This window comes from Protopterus annectens, chromosome 1.part0 (assembly GCF_019279795.1).
Source record: "Protopterus annectens isolate FY-2018-M chromosome 1.part0, PAN1.0, whole genome shotgun sequence".
In the NCBI taxonomy this organism is placed as follows: Eukaryota; Metazoa; Chordata; order Ceratodontiformes; family Protopteridae; genus Protopterus; species Protopterus annectens.
Genome location: NC_056725.1, coordinates 1158895061 through 1158914666, shown reverse-complemented (window position 1 = coordinate 1158914666; position 19606 = coordinate 1158895061). Strand labels below are relative to the sequence as shown.

The 19606-nt window shown below is 40.8% G+C and overlaps 1 protein-coding gene across 4 annotated transcripts in view; it reads left to right on the top strand.

The window, feature by feature from the left end:
- Positions 1-393: 393 nt before the first annotated feature.
- CEP57L1 (centrosomal protein 57 like 1) overlaps positions 394-19606 on the top strand; it is a 971979-nt gene continuing 952766 nt past the window's right edge. Inside the window, exon 1 of one of the 4 annotated variants that reach the window (XM_044065279.1) lies at positions 394-457. Coding sequence is in view for 1 of the 4 variants with exons in the window: in XM_044065253.1 (XP_043921188.1) it covers positions 508-574 (67 nt within the window). In the remaining 3 variants the exon portion in view is untranslated. The other 3 variants (XM_044065261.1, XM_044065253.1, XM_044065270.1) reach the window with 3 other exon arrangements.

Below are 19606 nucleotides of genomic sequence, written 5' to 3'. Positions count from 1 at the left end.
ATAACTAATGGTAAGAAAGAGGAGCGTAAACTTATTTTTCACACTAGATCATCTTTGGATACTTGACTCTATACAGCTGGTGGCAGTGAATCACTGCACATGCTTAGGTTATATTTTTTAAATAAAATTATGTTCCCATAAACAAGTTTGGCTTTTTATGGAACATCATAAATCTAGGAGGATAAGTCTAGCTCGGAGGACCAAAAACATGGACCACGGACCATGGCGTTGCCATGAAAAAAAATCTTAGCAGTCAAGAATTAAGCTACTAATAAATCTCAAGAGACAAAAAGTATCAGGTCCGGTATCCAACAATAAAATACGAAACTATGACAACAATACAGCACTCAGGACGGCAACTACATCCACCGGAAGCATCTTACAGCAAATAGTGTTTAAGACCTCTATCTTCAACCAATCGTACGGAAGGTGCAAGCTGAGTCACAGCCAATGAAAGGTAGTAGTTCGTTGACCGCGAGGTTTTGTTTGCAACAACTGTCAGATTTTATGTTTTGGGGTTATATTGTTTTACTTTTTTATTTTTGGTTTCATAGAACTGTCGTTATTTTAGTCGGTGAGTTGAATTGATTATAATTTATGTTCCTGAAAGTGTGTAGTATAACAAAAAGTAAGTAGAGGTTTTGTTTTTATCTCAAAGTGTAACTAAATTTCCGGGAAGCCAGTTATACTGTGATTGTGATTGACTCATCTCAAAAGGTGTCTTCTAGAGTTTGCTCAGGCTATAGTGATTACGTTTTATGTCTGTATAAAAATGTTGTTTGACATGGAGACTACGTCCTTGTTTTAATAGCTATGGTTAATGCTTTATTTTCTACATTGATTTATTGATTGATCGCATCCTTTGCGGTTTTGATGGGTAGGTATGTTTAGAACGTGTTTTTATGTGTAATACTTGTGTGAACTAAAAATATTGGGTAGAGACGCTTCATGGTCCTATGCATCCATCCACCCACAAACCCTTTTCCCATTTTTGCACATGGTGGTGTGTCACTTCAACAGTGACACAATCCTTCAGACCCAAGGTTTTCACCGCCGGGTAGTTGGCTCTGTCTCTGTAACTCTGCCACAATCACAACATATCGCTCAACTGCCCTTGAGTTTGACTCTCATTTTAAGTTTGTTCCTGTTAATTCCGGTGACTGTTTGCAAAAAGGTTGTCGTAAATTTTACTTCATAAATAATAACAGTAATTGCAGTCATATAATTATTGCAATTCAGAAAACTTCTATTCCCATCCTCTTGTTCTGTTAGTGTCTCAAGTTAATACTCTTAAAATATCCTTGATTGTTTTTGGATCTTGCCCTGGTTCTGTTGAATTTTGTCATGCACAGTCGCACCTATGATGAATTTAAGTGTCCAGTCCACCTTCTGCATTTCTTTGCAATTTGAAAGGAACTCGAAGCACCCAGAGGAAATCCACGCGAACTCCGGGATGATATACAGTCTTCGCACAGAGGCAACCCAGGCGAGAATCGAACTGGGGAACGCCGTTTCTTTATAAACAGAGAGCCTTTGTTTCTGGTCAATGTATGGTATGGTTTTGACTGTACTTTTATCTAACGTGAAGGCTAATAAACTAAGAGATGGGTGGAAGCATAGCTGGCCTTGGGTATAGGCCAACTGCTACTAGGCGGCCGCCTAGGGCACCACTATAGTAGGGACACTTTTCCAGTATTTATTTGGTATAGGTAGACCAGGATGGGGGCACCGAGTGGTGCGGTGGGGGGTGCCATGGAGCCTTTTGCCTAGGTCACCAGTTGACCTAAGGCCGCTCCTGGGTGGAAGGTAGTGCTCTCTCTCTCTTTCGGCTTTTCCCGGTTAGGGGTCGACACAGCGGCTCACCTTGTCCGCTCATGACTGGCAGTGGAGTTTTACGGTGTCCATTTGCCAGCCCGGCGCCCAACCTTCCACAGAAGGGGGTACGCACTCACCCATAGGGCCAATTTTAGCGTGTCCAATCCACTTGCAGCATGTCTTTGGGGATGTGGGAGGAAACCCACGCGACGACCACAGGGAGGACGTGCAGACTCCGCACAGAAGACACTCCAGCCGAAGATCGAACCGAAGAGCCTCTTGCTGTGAGGCGATAACGCTAACCGCTGCACCACCATAGTGCTGTGCAATGCAATGAGCCAACTTACTAACTGGGAAATTGTTTTAAAAAGAGTGTGAACAGTAGTGTTTAATGGCAAGAGGCTGACAGACAAAATAAGTTTGATGTGTGCTTTATTTTTGAAGTCGATTTTTATTATGAAATGATACATTACCATGCAATGGCGATTAGGGTGGGGTCCCAACAATGACATGTTGAAAATGCATTACCTAATCATTTCAAATCGATAAAGCTATAAATAAATGCCAGATAATCTGGAAGTCTATCTAAAGGAGTTAAGACTTTGGTCTGCTGACAAGATTTAATTTTGGAGGGCCTGGTGAGGGAGGCCAGTGTGATTTCAGTCTGACAATCCTTGTCTTTTTCGGGTTACCTCGCCACTCTGTCTTATCTATGATGCTATTTGAATTGGGATCCTTCTCCACATTTTGTTGTGTTCAGAAGTGGCCACAGATTTCAAAAACGGACCCAGTTCACTACTTTTGGATTCTTTACCTTCATGCCATTTGTTACTTTAATTTTCTTCAATGCAAGTGTTGCTAGTATTTTTCAAGCTACAGTTTGCTGTGTTCATTATCTGGATACTCTGCATATTGTGATGTTTAAGCAATAATCAGACCCATCTTTCTTCCCAAAAGAGGTCCTTTTATTTAAAGAATGTAAAATAGGCTTCACTTTCTCCAGGAAACATAAGTAATGAACAAATGAAACGGAAATCAAAGCTTGCAATAAAACATTATGGTCATAATCTTAAGCACCTGTTCAGAGTTATCTTTACAAGTGACAAGCCTCACAAAATTGTACCTTGTTTTACCATGCCTGTGAAATGACTCTTTACAGCATATAGTATCTTTCCTGATCTATAAACCTACTAACACATGTTGAGGCGAACAGTTACTTATTACTTCTCTAAATTTTATACACTGTAGATAATCCAATTGTTCTTTTTATTGTACATTTGTTGACCGGGCTGGTCTAACTGGATATATGTCCATTTTCAGTAGAGGCCCGGGGAGATAACCTCCACATAAACAAAAGTTTAGCAACTTCAGGTACAGATAAGTAGAATATTAGCAACTTTAGGTACAGTACTATTTTAAGGTGAAGAATACAAATGTTATGTAGCAGCATAGCAATTATAAGTAGCAGATAATAAGAGAGAAAAACAACTGTAAAAGTAGCACATAATAAGAAAGAGAAATGAAAATGCACTAACAAATATAGCAGTTTCAGGTACAGTAGTATTTAACAGTGTGTGATCCAATTGATCCTATAGTAGCATAGCAACTTTAAAGTAGCACATAATAATAAAGGTAAAGAATTTCTTTATAGGTATCTATATGTGAAAACAAGTTCATACTGTAAAATGTAAGCTATACCAGTACATACTTGGAAGTGGATCCTATATAAGAGAAAGTTGTAAAGACTGAATTAGCTTAGCTGGGTCTACTCCTGAGGCATAGAGAGAGTTGGAATTAAATAGCAAATGGTTATATAGATAGAGTTCAGACAAAGTGGGGATATGATTAGTCTGGGCATAACCAGTGGTTATTAAGGTATACTCTTTGTTTTTTTGAACAGTTTCACTGAGGAGAGAGATGAGTTCCCTGGGAAGCAGATTCCATTTTTTTCTTCTTTTTCTGTCTGTTTTTGTTTTGTTTCTATCCTCATTTCTCTTACTTGTACTATATGGTAAATTTGCTAGTCGACTTTTTTGTATGTATATTTTGTAGTATCTATATCGACTTTTTTAGTATCTATATCGACTTTTTTGTATGCATATTTTGTAGTATCCATTTTATTTTGGATTTATATTGTCTATTTTTCTGTGGAGCTTTTCTCCCTGGGCCTCTGCTGAAAAAGGGCACTAGGTGGACTATCCTGGTCAACATATGTCAGATAAATAAATAAATTGAACTGGCTTCGGACAATCTCTCTCTTTCTCTCTGTCTGCTTTAGATAACTCCATAAGCAACTGTGCCTTACTTCCCGATGACTACTGCCACCTTGAAACTGCTTTCTAATTATATAACAGCAGGTTATTGCCAAGTCTTTCATATAGAAACCCAGATATGCGGGTTTTAAAGGGGACCAGTCCCCATTATACCACTGTGTTAATAGCCTCAGGTGCTAGCATTTCAAATGCTCAGAAATCGCTAAGTACACATTGTTTGGTCCCAAATTACCTTGTAGCCATCCAGCTTGTCTTGTCTGTTGGGCAGTTACCTGGTGGAGCCCACATGCTATATACTACAACTTGTTTTCTTCAGGGTTTTTCCTTTTGGGTATTTTACAGACATTGCATACTATGTTAAATCAATCCAGTCTTTAGTACTTTCTGTATCATGGTTGTCATGGAGGGAAAAGAGCAGAGAATTCAAAAACTGGAAGCCTGGGGCTAGAATTCCACCCCCTATTAAGGTTATTATTAGTGTGAAGTGTTTGGATGCGGCACACTTTTGCAAGCACAATAGTATTTGTACAAGTTTTAAACTCTTCACAATTGGACAAAAATAAGTGATTGGAATTGGAGGAAAAAATGATTTGCTACTCTTCAAGATGCTTCAGTGGTCACATCTAATGGAGTTTCAAATCCATTTTTGCTTCCTTCCTGAGCTACTTGGCCTGAGAAAAGGGAGAGTCTTCCTTTTTCTGCTTCTGTGACTAGAAAAGCGTTCGTTCCCCAGACAAGTGGAACCTCTGAAACCAAACAGACTCCTTGACCCTGTTCCCTAGGTCTTTCTGGTCCCACTGATCAGCTTCAATACAACTGAATTATGGCATGGTAGGCGTCTGACAATGAAGCATATGTAATCCCATACCTCCTTCCCTCCTAATATCAGGACAGGTAAAGTGCATTCTTTGCTCAATTTCTCTTCTGCTTTTTCCAGGATCTCCTCACTGTGTCTCACTGATAACTTGCAAAGCAGCCTATCTTTTGTGTTTATACTGGTTGATCATCAAATATGAACATGTCTGTGGTCCCAGGGCTGCGGTTTCTGATGTTGACTCATGCTATCAGTGAAGCTCTTGACACTGGGGTTTATGACCTTGGTGCCTCTGGTATTAGAGTTGGTGACCAATATCTTCTGAGTCAAGTTTGTTCTTGTTTTCCTCACGCCTGATTATTCTGTCGCTGAGTTCCAACTTTGAGCCCTCTGCATTCATGCCAGTTAGTGAGTTGACCTCCAGGGTCAATGCTGGTTTAGGTTTTGTAGAAGTCAAGCTCACTGCTTAGAAAGGCCTTCAAAGAGCTTGCCCGAAAAAAGAACTGGGTTAAATATGCTCAAATCTAACCACTAATCTAAATTAGATTTCAAAGAACTATTAGATTCTGATTTCTTAATCCATAATGGAATGTTATTCCACTGTAAGCAGGCTCTCCCATGAAAATAATTATTCCAAATGGTAGTTTTACCTAATGCACAATTTTCTATAGAATTATTACATACCCCCCAAGTACTTTTGTGGTCCACTGTCAAGGAAGAAATGTCCCATCTGATGTTGTAAATCTTTGTTCTTTCATTACAGTTAGGACCTTTGTTCCATCCTCTGAAACGATAAAGCCGTTTCCCAGCTCACGCAAGCCAAAAACTCTCAGCTAAGACCTACCCATAGTGCCCCTCTCCTAGTTACTCCAGATCTCGTTTGCCGTGTTCCTAGACAGACGTGATAGCCATCTCTCTCAAAGCTAAGTAGAAAATTGTTATTTTAAAGACAGTTTCTCTTCAAAATGATTTAATTTTTAGTCAAGTTAGCCTTTTCTTACTGACGCCTACAACCTAAGCCTATTTCCTACCCTTTTCCTTGGTAATTTAATTTTTTACCTTTATTGGTACTGTCCCTCTCACCTGTCTTTGACAGGCCTTTCCTTTCTACTAGTGGGTATATTTGAAAATAACATCACTGATATTTTCTGTCTTATTATTTTTTCTATAGAATAACCTTGTTGCCTTACTATGTCAGACAAAGCTAAGTTGGGATTTAAATAGTGTGACAAGTGTGGGCGTAAGATGGCCTAACTCAGATATACATGTTCGTTGTGTCTACTGTTTGGGCTTGGATCATATTAGAGCTGACTGACTTTTGTGCTAGTTTTAGTAATTGTACATTAGCAGAATGTAATAATAAACTTCTCTTAAAAGGTTTACTCAAGACACCTTTTTCAGAGGCTGTATCTGGGTCTGAGGTCTCCCCCCCTCCAAAGACCAAAAAACATAAGGACAAATGGAGTCACTCGGTTCCTGCATCCCCATCGGTTACGGAACCGAGTCGTCTCCATGCTTCCTCGGCGCAGACCTCTTTGGCACCAGGCTTTGTGTCTTCTCCCTCTGTGCTCTCCATGATATTCACCCCTATTTTGGCACTGACCTCTGCACCACTGACCGGTGGCATCCTTGGCTCCGACATCGGCTCCGATGACTGTACCTGCTTCAGCACCATCCCCAGCCACGGTGCCGACAGTTTCTTTGGCTTCAAAACTCTAATACCTGCCAAGGACAAGATACCTCCGGTGCATACTGTCTCTGTTCCGACAGCAATGTTTTCCCTGTCAGCACCGTCCACCACCCTTACTACATAGGCTCCGGTGGAACCGATGCTCTCCCGAAGCAGTGCTTGGACTGTCCATGCTTTGGTATCTAGCCCGGCACCTATTTTCTCTCTGGCGCCATCTATGTTCACAGCTCCAATGGATTCCAGTTCTCTTGCTTCTCTCCCAACCTTCTGTTTCGGGACCCCGGGCACGGGATTTACAAGTTCCCTCTTTGAAGGGAACCCCTTCTCCGGAGACCTCCTCAGAAGATCCCACTGGGGGGCCACCCTCCGGTGAATCAATCACCGAAGATGCTGAGTGTGATGAGAGGGAAGGATCCCCATGGTCTTCCCCAGACGACATCTCATTCGGAGACATTCTCGAAATCTTCAAGCAGCAGGGAGACAAAGTCCTATAACCCTTTTTCTGAGGAATCTGTGTTCCTGCAGGCCTTTCCGTGCCCGGCTATCTAATTCCTGGGTGACCCCCACCGGCAGATGACCTTGTTAAACTCATTGTGCCTGGAAGGCACTGGACAACATAGAACCTGTCCCTCTGACAACATAGAACCTGTCCCTTGGAGGCCAGACAAAAATTATCTACACCAGAAGACCAGCGCCACTGGTCCTAGCAGTTGACAATTGATTCTATGGTCATGGCAGTGGCCACCAAGAGGGAACTGGCAGAAGATAGTTCCACTGTCCATCCACCAAACAGAGAGTCCCGTACCATGGACAGACTAGGGACACGGACCTATGCTTCAGTGACATTTGCCATTCGGTTGCTGAACTTTCTGGCATACTTTACTCCTCTCCAAAGAGACCTAATTTCCGAAATGTCTTCCTCTTTGGGGTACTGTCTGAGGTACGGGATACTGTCACCTCGCAGCTAGCTACCCTGAATTCCTCTCAAACCCCGTGATGCATTTGATATCGCACTCCACTGAGGGGGCAGCTCAAGCTGCCGCATCAGGCATTGTCATGAGACTCAATGCTTGGATGCGGTTGTGTGACTTCGCAGACCCCTTTAAATCTTCCTTCATCAATACATCTGTTGCCGAATCTGCACTTTTTGGACCCAAAGTACGAGACACACTTACACGTAGTGAGAGACTGAAAGACCTTGTCTGCTGTGGGCATACACCTTTCCAACTCCCAGAGGTGCTACTCCCGGAACCAGAAGGGAGGAAGAATGTGGTTCAAGAAATCCTAAGGACCTTTTCGTGACACTCGTGGTGGTGAAAAATCCCCCCAGGGCAGAGGGGGCAACTCATATGGAAAATGTCCCTTTCAGGGTAGAGGGGGTCTGTGTAACCAGGACGCTAGAGATTCTTTCTCCGGCAGACCCTATCAGTGTTGTTGAGCAGTGGAGCGATTGCCTCCCTCTGGAAGCTGTCGGGGGTCAGTTTTCTCTCCATCTACCAGCCTGACATCTTATTACTACCAATGTTTGGGTGCAGAGAATAATATCCAGAGGCTACCAAATACCTTTCGACTTAACTCCCAGACCCGTCAAGCAAATCCCCGATGTACCACCCAGTCAGAGGGAATTAGCAGCCTTAGAGTTAGAAAAGCTGCTAAGGGAAAGAGTCATCCAACCAGTCCCACCAGACCAGACAGGATCCAGGTTTTACTAAGGTCCTTTTTTAGTGCCAAAAATGACAGTGGACTGGAGACTAATCCCTGGATCTCAGCCTATTGAACAAATTTATCAAACCTCAAATATTCCGGTTGGTCACGATACAGTCCATTCTTCCCTCCCTAGGGAGGGATAACTGGATGTGCTTTATAGACCTCCAGGATGTGTACTACCACATAAAGACGGATCATCGCTCCCGGAGGTTTCTCTGCCTCCGGCTAGGAGCCAAGCACTACCAGTTCAGGGCACTGCCATTCGGTCTCTCGATAGTACCCCCCCCCCCGAGTGTTCACCAAATGTATGGCAGTTGTGATAGCTCATCTTCGACTACAAGGATTCAAGGTGTTTCCCTGTCTAGACAATTGACTCCTTATTGCTCCGACCAGGAATCTTCTAATCCGCAGCCTGTCTACACTCAAGCTCTCGCTCTCCGCTTGGGGATTACAAGGATTCCAGGTGTTTCCCTATCTAGATAATTGACTCCTTACTGCTCCGACCAGGAATCTTCTAATCTGCAGCCTCTCTTACACTCAAGCTCTCTGCGTGGGGATTACAATCTACAAAGACAAATTTCAAATGTCCTCAACGAAGACATTGGAATTTATTGGAGCGGTCTTCAACACAACATCCTGTTAAGCTTCTCTCCCCCCCGCTCACAGAGTTTTGAAAATAAGACACCAAATCCAATACCTTCTTCCTCTGACCGATGTACCAGCACGTCTTGAACTGCAATTCTTGGGCTCCATGGCAGCTGCCATTACATTAGTACCACTGGCGAGACTGCACATGAGAATCCTGCAGTGGCTCCTTTCCGCACAGTGGTCATTGCTAACTCACCCACTCAACCACATGATACACCTTACAAACCATTGCAAGGAAGAAATGCTATGGTGGATGAAGCCACAAATGAATCTTTGGTGTTGACCTTTCTGTCTTCCTCAGGCCACGGTGACCACAGACCCTTCACTGTTAGGGGGGGGGGGCATTTCCAGGGAAAGACTGTCCAAGGTACCTGGTCCCCCATGAAGGCCAATTTGCACATACATGTCCTGGAACTGAGGGCAGTTCTCTTAGTGTTGCAAGCATTCCATGCATCCCTTCCCTTGGGGACCATTGCAATTCAGTCAGACATGTCAGTCGTCTGGTATATCAACAAGCAAGGCGGAACCAGGTCTTACCCCCTGTGTCGGGAAGCCATGAGGATTTGGCACTTTGTGATAGTTTCCAACCTCTTTCTTATAGCAACGTACATTCCTGGGAGTTCCAACCTTATTGCGGACAATGAGCAGGAATATCTTGATGCCTCATGAGTGGTCCCTTAACTCTAACAGCAGATCGGATCTTTCAGCGCTGGGGCAAGCCTTGCTGCAACCTGTTTGCTTCCTCTCTAAACTACAAATGCAGAAGCTATTTTGCCCTTATCCCCCCTCAGGGGGAACCACCGAGGGATGCTCTAATGCATGATTGGCCCCAAAGTCTTCTGTATGGCTTTCCTCCATTTCCCCTCATCCCAAAATTTCTCCAGAAAGCTCAGAGGTTGAGAAGCAAAGTGATCCTCATTGCCCCCTACTGGCCACTTCAGGTCTGGTTCCCGTTTCTATGGCCTCATATGATTCACAGCCTGTGGATTTTGGATCATTCCCAGGACCTGTTATCTCATCCTCTGGGACTGATTCATCCGAACCTGCACAGTCTCAAGCTCACAGCTTGGTTCCTCCACTTCCAATGATTGCCTTGGCTGCCTGACATCCCATCTCCTGTTCGTGAAATTCTTCTGGCCTCTCACAAACCTTCCACTAGAAAAGTTTATTCTAGTAAATGGACTAGGTTCTCTATTTGGGCCAAATACCAGAACTTAGACCCTTTCTCTATGCCTATTAAAAAGATCCTACAATACCTGACTACTCTTTTACATGCAGGCGCCTCAGCTTCAACGACCACTGTACATTTAGCAGCTATCGCCAGTTTTCATAATGGTCTTGATAATTCTTCAGTTATGTCACACCGCCTATGCTAGACCTTTTTGAAGGGAGTATTACATGTTAAACCTCCGGTCAAGCCTCCCTTACAACCTTGGGACTTGACTCTGATGCTTCATTCTCTCTCTGGTTCTCCCTTGGGATCCTTTGATTCATGTGATTTGAAATTTTTGTCATGGAAAACCATACTTATAGTAGCACTTACCTCAGCGAGAAGAGTATCTGAGCTGCAGGCCTTTAGTGTCAGAGTCCTTACTTGATCTTTCACATGGATAGGGTGTCCCTTCGTACTGACCCTTCTTTCTTGCCCAAGGTCATTTCTGGCTTTTCCATTAACCAGTATATTGACCTGCCGGTTTTCTTCCCTTGGCATTCTAATAGAGGGGAGTAGCTTTTGAACACCCTTGATGTGCATCGGCAGCTTCATTGTTATTTGGACAGGACTAAATCTTTCAGGAAAACTGATCAATTGTTTGTTTGTGGCCTTTGCAGGACCCAGATTTGGTAAACCTGTTTCCAAAGTGACTTTATCCTCTTGGCTTAGAAACGTCATTACCTTTAGCTACCAACAGAAGAAGCTATCCTTACAATCCATAATAAAGGCTCATTCTATCAGATCTATGGCTACTTCTGTAGCTTTTCATTCCAGAGCCTGTATGGATGATATATGCGCAGCAGTCACTTGGGCAATACCTCATACCTTTATATCTCCTTACAAATTGGATTTGACCTCCAGGGGGCGAGCATCTTTTGGTTCTATGGTGCTCAGGAATATCCTTCCTTATGGCCACCCAGGACTCCAGTAGCTGGGGACTCTGTCCCAACTGTAATGAAAGAACAAAGATTTACAACATCAGATAAAGAAGTTATGTCTTACCATAACGTTCCATCTGTGTTGTAGATCTTTGTTCATTCATTACTTCCCGCTCCTTTTTCCCCTGCTTGGACTCCTGGTGTACTTTAGGAACTCCTGGTTAGGGTATTTGCTCAGACAGAGCCTCCTACTATCTTTTCTATTACTACATTTTTTTATCTAGGGTGGGCAAACTCTATCTGGAATAACTAGGAGAGGGGCATTATGGGTAGGTCTTAGCTGAGAGTATTTGGCTTGCGCGAGCTGGGAAACGTCCGTATCTGTTCCAAGGACAGAACCAAGGTCCTAACTGTAATGAATGAACAAAGATATACAACACAGATGGAACATTATGGTAAGACTTAACTTCTTTTTCACACTCAGCTGTTTCCAAATATCTTTCCTCATATATCTGCAAAAGTTTACATGTATCATTCTGTAAGTAACTTATTTAAATTGATGCAGTAGTTAAAAACTGTCCCTAACCTTTTCCTGCAATTATATTTACTGGCTGTCTAGGTGACAACATTCATTTAGTGCTTTACTAGCTTTCAAACCAGTGAAACACTTTCTTTCCTGTGCTAGTAGTACATGGAGTAAATAAAACTGTGTACTACAAAGGGTTATGGCCGGGCCTCCTAAATCATAACCATGTTTGCTATATGTTCTCATCATGGATGCTAAGGTTCATCTCTTGAGCCTCACTCCTGAGGTGAATTTCTTGGCATCCATGTTACAAACATGCAATATAATATAGAGAATTATGATTAAGTTGCTGATCATAATGAGTGTATTGTGTGTGAGACATGGATGCCAAGAAGTTCCTTTTGAGAGCAAAACAGTGAATCTTGGCATCCATGTCGAATACATAATTTTTCATTACAATCTGAGATCTGATCATAATTCTTTATAGTGCATGGAGATTTATCTTCTGTGTGGATTACTATGTAGTTAAAAATTAGATTTAAAAAAATTTTGTCATAGCTTTGAAAGCTGGTAATCAGTTAAAAAGTAGTTGACATCTTGTCTTGCATATTCCCTGCATAAGGGAAGCAGTTGCAACCAAAGTAAGGGGTGTTTTCTGGTCAGCTCCGTCTGCTTTTAGTGCAGACTGTATGTTAACAGTATGTATGGAGTGCTTAACGACCTAAGTGGTAAGTACAGGTCTGGCTCTGTGGTAGTGTTTAACCAGGATATTTTTTAACCATTTTTTAGTTGTAATCACGGTGCTCCATGTATTAGAATGTGGTTATGATTATAGACCCTAGTATAACCCTTAGATAATTAATACTTAAATCATCTAGATTTAATTGTAAACAAAGAATGCCTTATGCCTACTATAATAACGCTTACCTGCCATTCCATGTATCTTCCTAGTGAAGTGCCTTTATATTCTTTCCAGTCTATCTAACTGTATCTTATTACACACACACACTCACACTCACACAATCACACTATTCTACACTAGTCCTAGCGATGTTTGTTATAAATTGGAATAAAAGAAAAAAGCAAAAAAAAATGTATCTCTACTAACAATGCTTCTAATATATTAATTTCACAATATCTTCCAACTCTATCCAGCAAATGGGGACTCAAAACTGAGCCCCGGGGTATACCAGCTGTTAACCTCTCATCTGACAATGTATGCCCAAACTCTGCCCTACATCTTCTACCTGTCAGCCAGTTTAACAGTCTGTCTAATCATATACTCATTTATATTATATTCCTTTAATAAGGAAATGGTCCTACAATAGGGCATACTGGTAAAGGCCTTTAGAATTATCCAAATATATATCAACAGCCGCCCCTTCATCCTGTTCTTTCCATAAATGACCATAAAAGGAAAGCAAATAAGTACAACAAGACCTACCCACTACAAAACCATGCTGTGTAGAAGCAAACATACCATCCATCAAACTAATAATATACTTGGAAATTGCCTTTTCAGCATATACCATTGATAGTGTGACTAATTGGTCAAAAAATTTCAACCTTCACTGATCACTATCCTTAGGTGCTGAAGCAATATCTGCCAATTTCCAAATTATGCACACAACCAAGTTTTTAAAAAAGAAAACGCAAGTAAGTGGTAATTTTCTTGGCTCCTTGGCATTGATCAAAGTGGTGTAACTGGCCCTGATTTTAATACTGGTACCTATAAGACAGGCCTTCTCACAGGTTTTGCTGACATTATTGGCTTCTATCATGGCTTCAGTCATGGGACTGCAAGTGACTGCGGCATTGACCATCCACTCCCTTTCTCTTGAGAACAAAGGGACCAGGAGGGTGTCTGGACAAGCTTCTTTTCCTTCCACCTCTGCTGGATATACCAAATTTGAAGAAACTTTGAGATGATTTCAGTTCAAGTGGTCTGAACACCATGCGCCCCTGTCTTCAAGAAGCTTTACAGTCTTGGAAGTCTTCTTTTGCATAGTACCCCTGGCCCATAAGATGGTTTGGTTTGTGGCTCAGATGACTTGGAAGAACCTTTACTTGACCTTTCTTTTGCATAGTACCCTGGCCGATAAGATGGTTTGGTTTGTGGCTCAGATGACTTGGAAGAACCTTTACTTGCCCTTTTTCTGAAGAGACTGGGCAAGGTCCTCTGTCTCACTTGAGGACTCTCTTTGTTGCAGTTACCTTAAAGGAGAATCTTACTTTGAAGGGCCTGACTGTCCATTCGTCAAATTGAGGAAACTCCTGTGTTTTAAGCATGTAAGGGAGTAAGTGTACTCCTCCTCCCCTCTACTCAAAGTTCTAAACTAAGTGTTCTACATTCTTGGCCTCCAGGGGAACCGCTTCAGGAAGCTTTCCGGACTCTGAATGGGAAGCCACACTACTTTCTCAAATGTCAGTACTGACTTTGAGTTTAAGCTTAACCATGTGCTTTGCTCACAATACTATGGATCACTTGATAAAAGTAGAGTGCCGTGTTCTTATACTATGGCACATGCCTAGCTTTCCTTGGAGTTTGCCAAAGATATGAAAGCCAGCTTTGAAGAAACCTTATTGTTCAGATCAGTTGTAAAAGCTGAATTTGAGTAGCAAAAGTAGCCGTTGCAATATGCTTGCTGCTGTTAGCATTGTTCAAAACTGCCACTGCATGCTCTAATGGATGCAGTGGTGCCCATGCTGGTTATGCTTTTCTTGAATGCCTAGCAATAATTTAAGTTCTGGAAGGAGTTGCTAAAGTTGTGGGGATTTCCATTGTCTGATAACCCAGAGGTGATCTGAAATGGCAAAGAAACTGGCAATACTGTGGTCCCCCTACTTTATTGGGTGTATAATCTGCTCCCAAAGACCTTGTGTGACTGGCTCGCTCTGGACTCGTGGGGTGTTGTGTCCCTTCATTTGTTCATGTTGATGGCTGCCTTCTAGGACAAGTCCTATAATACCCAAAGTCTGTACAGCTCCATTTCTATCCCATACCACCATCTCTACCCATGCTAGATGTGCCAGTGTTTCAGAAGGTTGTGGCAAGAAAGAGGACATTGATTTTCATACAGAAAAGAGCCATCCAGGAGTTCTTACCAGATCAGCAAGGGCTAGGCTTTTATTCAAGGTTTGTTGTGGTGCCCATTTAAAATGAAGGTCCTGCTGTCTTTTCTGCACTTAAGCAGTCTAAATCAGTTTGTTCCAAAAGAGTGTGTTGCATGGTAGCAATGCAGGTGGTCATTCTCTGTCTGTCTGTAGAAGTTTGGATATGTACTTCAGACCTCCATGACTCCTCCTTCCCTCCAAAGCAAAATGGCAAAGGGGTTTTCTGTGCTTCTCCATAGGAGCCAGTCACTTTCAATATTGAACAATGGCATGTGGTCTCCCCCTTCAGGCACCCAGGGTGTTTAAGTGCACATTTGTGGTTGCAGCATTTAAAGGCGGCTTCACATCAGTGTGTTCCCTTACCTGAATGATTGGCACCTTGTATCCCCAACTCCAGAGAATCTATAGCCTTCATGGAACCTCTTCTGTCAATTTTCCAGCCATTGAGGATCACACTGAGTACGGAAGTCTTACCTGATGCTCATACTGTTTATCACATTCACTGGATGCAGATGTAGCACGCTATATTTTAGAATTGGTTCCCTCCAGGCAGAAGTGTGCCTCTTTAGAGCATCTTGCTTTATACTTGCAGAGCCACAGTTCCAGTGGCACTGGCACTTAAATACATATAAATATTTCAAGCACTAGCATCAATGCCCTTCTGGCATGCCAATATACCAAAACACTTGTTTCCCAAGTGTTCTTAAATATCTAAACTAGTACTTGGCTTTAATTTAATTTGGTAGTCTGTTCCATGCATCAGCTACTCTGTCAGAGAACCAGTTCATACACTGCTCATTCCTATAGAATCTTTTTTAATGTCTCCAAATCTTTTTAGGTTTCTAATACCATGACAGGAATGGGGTCATTCCTAAGTCGCAGTACGATTAAAAATTCATGAAATTAGTATTGTTTCAAATTTTGATATCATCCAGAAGTGCTCTTTGCAGCACCTGCAATATGTCCAGTAATGACTCCTGCAATTCATATGGAGTTGCACGTATTGGTAACGTATCTAAATATGATTGTAGATTTTTCTTTTGTAAGACCCGTTGCTCCTACTACTTTTGGAACTGTCTAGGTATCTTTCTTCCACATTGCTCTTGTTTCTGCCTGCAAATCCTAATATTTTATGACTTTGTGTATCTGTATGCAAGACATTGTAGTCACTGGGTGTGGCGAGATCAGTGCTACTTGTGTCTTCTTTTAATGGGCCACTATATCTGGTTTTCTAACATCTGTCTTTCGATCAGTTGGTAATGGATGATCCCATGTAATGTAGACTTCATTTTCTATGATGCTTTGTAGCTCATGTTTCCAGTGTTTTTCAGCCACTTCCATAATGTTAGCACAAATTCCCAGTGCAACAGTCTTGCCGCATTATTATGCCTTTCACTATACAGTTTTTCTGACATTTAGTATTTCACAATCATCACAAGGTGTGCAACTGTTTCCAATTCTGTTTTACAAAACCTACATTTGTCTGTTTCTCCCATATGTTCAGTGGACTTAAATGGGACGTACATGTTAGTTTACAATCTTGGACCGCCAGGATTAACCTTTCATCTCTTAGTTTGAATTCACCTCTTCTTAACCATTCTTGCATTCGATCCTGATCAAGTTGAGGTTCTTCCAGAAGTTTTCTATACTTGCAACTATATTTATGCATTTTCCACATTTCTCGCCTTCCAACTCTGAGATCGCACTACAGTGAGGAAAGGGCAAATATTCCCATCTTCACTGTACCATGATCTTACAATTGCGGTTTCGAGTTCCGCAATATTCGCTCATGTGAGCGTTTGCTAAGATTAACTTCCGTTCATCTAATATAGACCCTGGTCCTTCACCTTATATTATTTCTTTTGTTTTTTTGGCACATTCAGTTGCTGCCTGATTTTTTTTTATCTACTTCTGATTTGATTTCCAATCTTGCTTGATGCAGATATGCTTCTGATAGATTTATTCTCCTCATGTTTCAAACCTTTTATTACATTTGGGTCTTGTGAGGTCAGTAGGTATATGTGCAGTCCCACAATTGCAAATCTGTACATGTAATCTATTTCAAGGAGGCCTATCCCTCCTTCAGAATGGGAAATATATAATCTTGGTATGCACTGAATTTTATAAATCATTTGGTGAGCCTGAAGTATCCTTCTTGTTTTCCTGTCTAATCTACCCAACACATTTTGGGGCCAGTTAGTCACTCCAAAACTGTAAGTTAGGACAGGAAGAGCAAACTGGTTTATAGCTTGAAGTTTGCTCCTAGATGTCAACACTGTTTCCAGGATTAATTTAAGTCTTCTAAAGTGTTCTTTACTTAAGCAGTAACCGACATTGGGGTGTGGTATATTGAAGATTTACCCATGGTTGGCGTGATTTAATCATGAGGGCGAAGCCAGAGTGATTAAATAAAGCCAACCATGGGTAAATCTTCAATATACCACAAACACGAGTCGGTTATTGCTGCTGTACAATATTATTTAAGAAAAAAAACTTACTTTTCTTAAATAATGTTTTGTATAATGACGCATTATTGTTCTTCCGCCGGTGGTGGTATACTGCTTCCTGCGCATGCGTATGGGACTTGCATACGTAGTACATCAATGCTTTGAAACGGAAAAAAAATAAAAGTTTTGGACACTTTTTATACCGATGGAAAAAAGTTCGGGTGACAGGACCTTTTTCCGTTGGCATATTGTGGGATTTACAACAAGCATGCTGGCCAATCAGCGTGCATGTTTTGGAATATTATTAATGGGGGGTCATTGTACAATAAACAAACCAGATAACCAAACCAACGGCTATAATGTCAATCCACGAAGACACGAAGTTCCTCCAAAAAGTTTAATAACAACAAGGCACATTCACAATTCTCCAACACTGACCTAGGTTTCGTCCTGTGGACTTCTTCAGAGTGTTGGTAACCATCACAATTTATACTTAGCGTCAATAAATCAATAAAATAATTAATTGATTAATTACACTAAGCTGTTAAAGTGCAATACTAAAAAAACACAACAACTGATACTATCCCCTGTTTTTCCTAAGGCTAAACTAAACATACAAAAGTTTAAACATAATTAATGAAATAAACAATATGTAAAAAAAAATATGTATAATGCAAGAAAATGTAAAAAAAAAATATATATATATAATTGTATATCTGTAACAATATTAAAAGGTTAAAATTCAACTGTTATGTTAAAGTTGAGTACTTAAAATGTAAAGATATACAATTTTACATAACCAAAGCCTGGGGTACTGCAATAAAACTAGCCATTCTAAGTTTATACAATTGATTAAACTGCATAAAATTATCCCAATATATTTTGCAGCCTCAGATAAGGTTTAATAGTTATGAATTCATTGAGGCCTGGATAAAAATGTGCATTTAATATCATTTGCCACTTAAGCTCACATACATCAAGATGATGTTCAGTTAACCTACCCTGTTGGTCCTGGACCAATTGTTCTATTATACAAAAAGAAAATTTATGATCTTTCTGTGTTATAATATGTCGTGCTAAAGCATTAGTGGGCTTTTGATGTTGAATATCTAGGACATGTTCCTTAATTCTGTCCCTAAATTTTCTGCATGTCTTGCCCACATAAAATGCCATGCAGAATTCACATTTAGCTAGGTAGACTACATTTGTGGAATGACAATTAAACTTACCCCTAATCTTGATATATATGTTATTTACAGATATTTTACTTCCTGTTTTCATAATATAAACACATGTAGAACACCTACCACACTTGCTATTACCTCTAATTTTATTAGTATTGGTGTCCAAGTGTGTGGTACCTCTCTCAAAAGTTAGTTTCAAAGCTCTATCCTTACGAAAAATAAACTTGGGCATGCGTGATGTGTAACCCTGAAATTCCTTAAGCCTGGTGAATGATCTCCAGTTTTTTTCTATGATTTTGATGATGCCGTCAGTATCCGCATTGAACGTAACCACAAACAAGATGTGTTCATCCCGTAAATCATACCTCCTTTGATTGTTGGAATTATTGTTAAATATTGGATGTAAACTTTTAAGTATAGGCTGAATCTGTCCATTTCCCCTTTTAATTTGTATTTCCTTTCTTACATCATCACATAAAGATGTAGGATAACCCCTGTTACTAAATAACTTAATCATGAATTCAACTTCCCTTAGAAAATCGGCATCATCACTAACCATACGTGCTGCCCCAATTAATTGTCCTTTTACAATCTATTTTTTCTGATGTTCCGGGTGCCAGCTGTCATAATGCAAATAAGAGTTCGAAAATGTGGATTTTCTAAAAATTTTAGATGATATATGATTGTTGTCTTTGTTATATGTTAAACTTACATCTAAATAATTAATTTCCTCTTCACTAACTTCATAAGTAAATTTCAAAAACCATACTGTTTGGTTGATGTAAGTAATAAATCTCTCAAAACTGTTCTTTTCACCCTGCCATATAATAAAAATGTCATCCAAAAAATGGGTGTACAATTTAATAAATGACTTAAATTCACTATTGAAAACAAAGTTGTTTTCCCAATATGCCATGATATAATTGGCATATATGGGGGCTACGCTGCCCCATTGCCACACCAGTTTTTTGACGAAACTTGTAACCTTCAAAAAATATAAAATTGTTTTTTAACACCATTTCCATTAGCCTCACATAGACATTTATATGATCTTGGTCATAAACACCAGTAACTGCTAGCTGCTCTTCCAACCATTCAAGACCAATATCATGTGGTATAACACTAAATAGGTTAACCACATCAATTGTCAAAAACATAATGTTGTCCTGTGCTCCATAGTTTCTGATCTTGTCCAAAAAATGCCATGAGTCTTTGGTTATATAAGGGAAACTGTTTAAACCTTTTTTCAATTTTGAATCCAAATATTGACTTATGAAGGACACTTTACTCCTCTTGC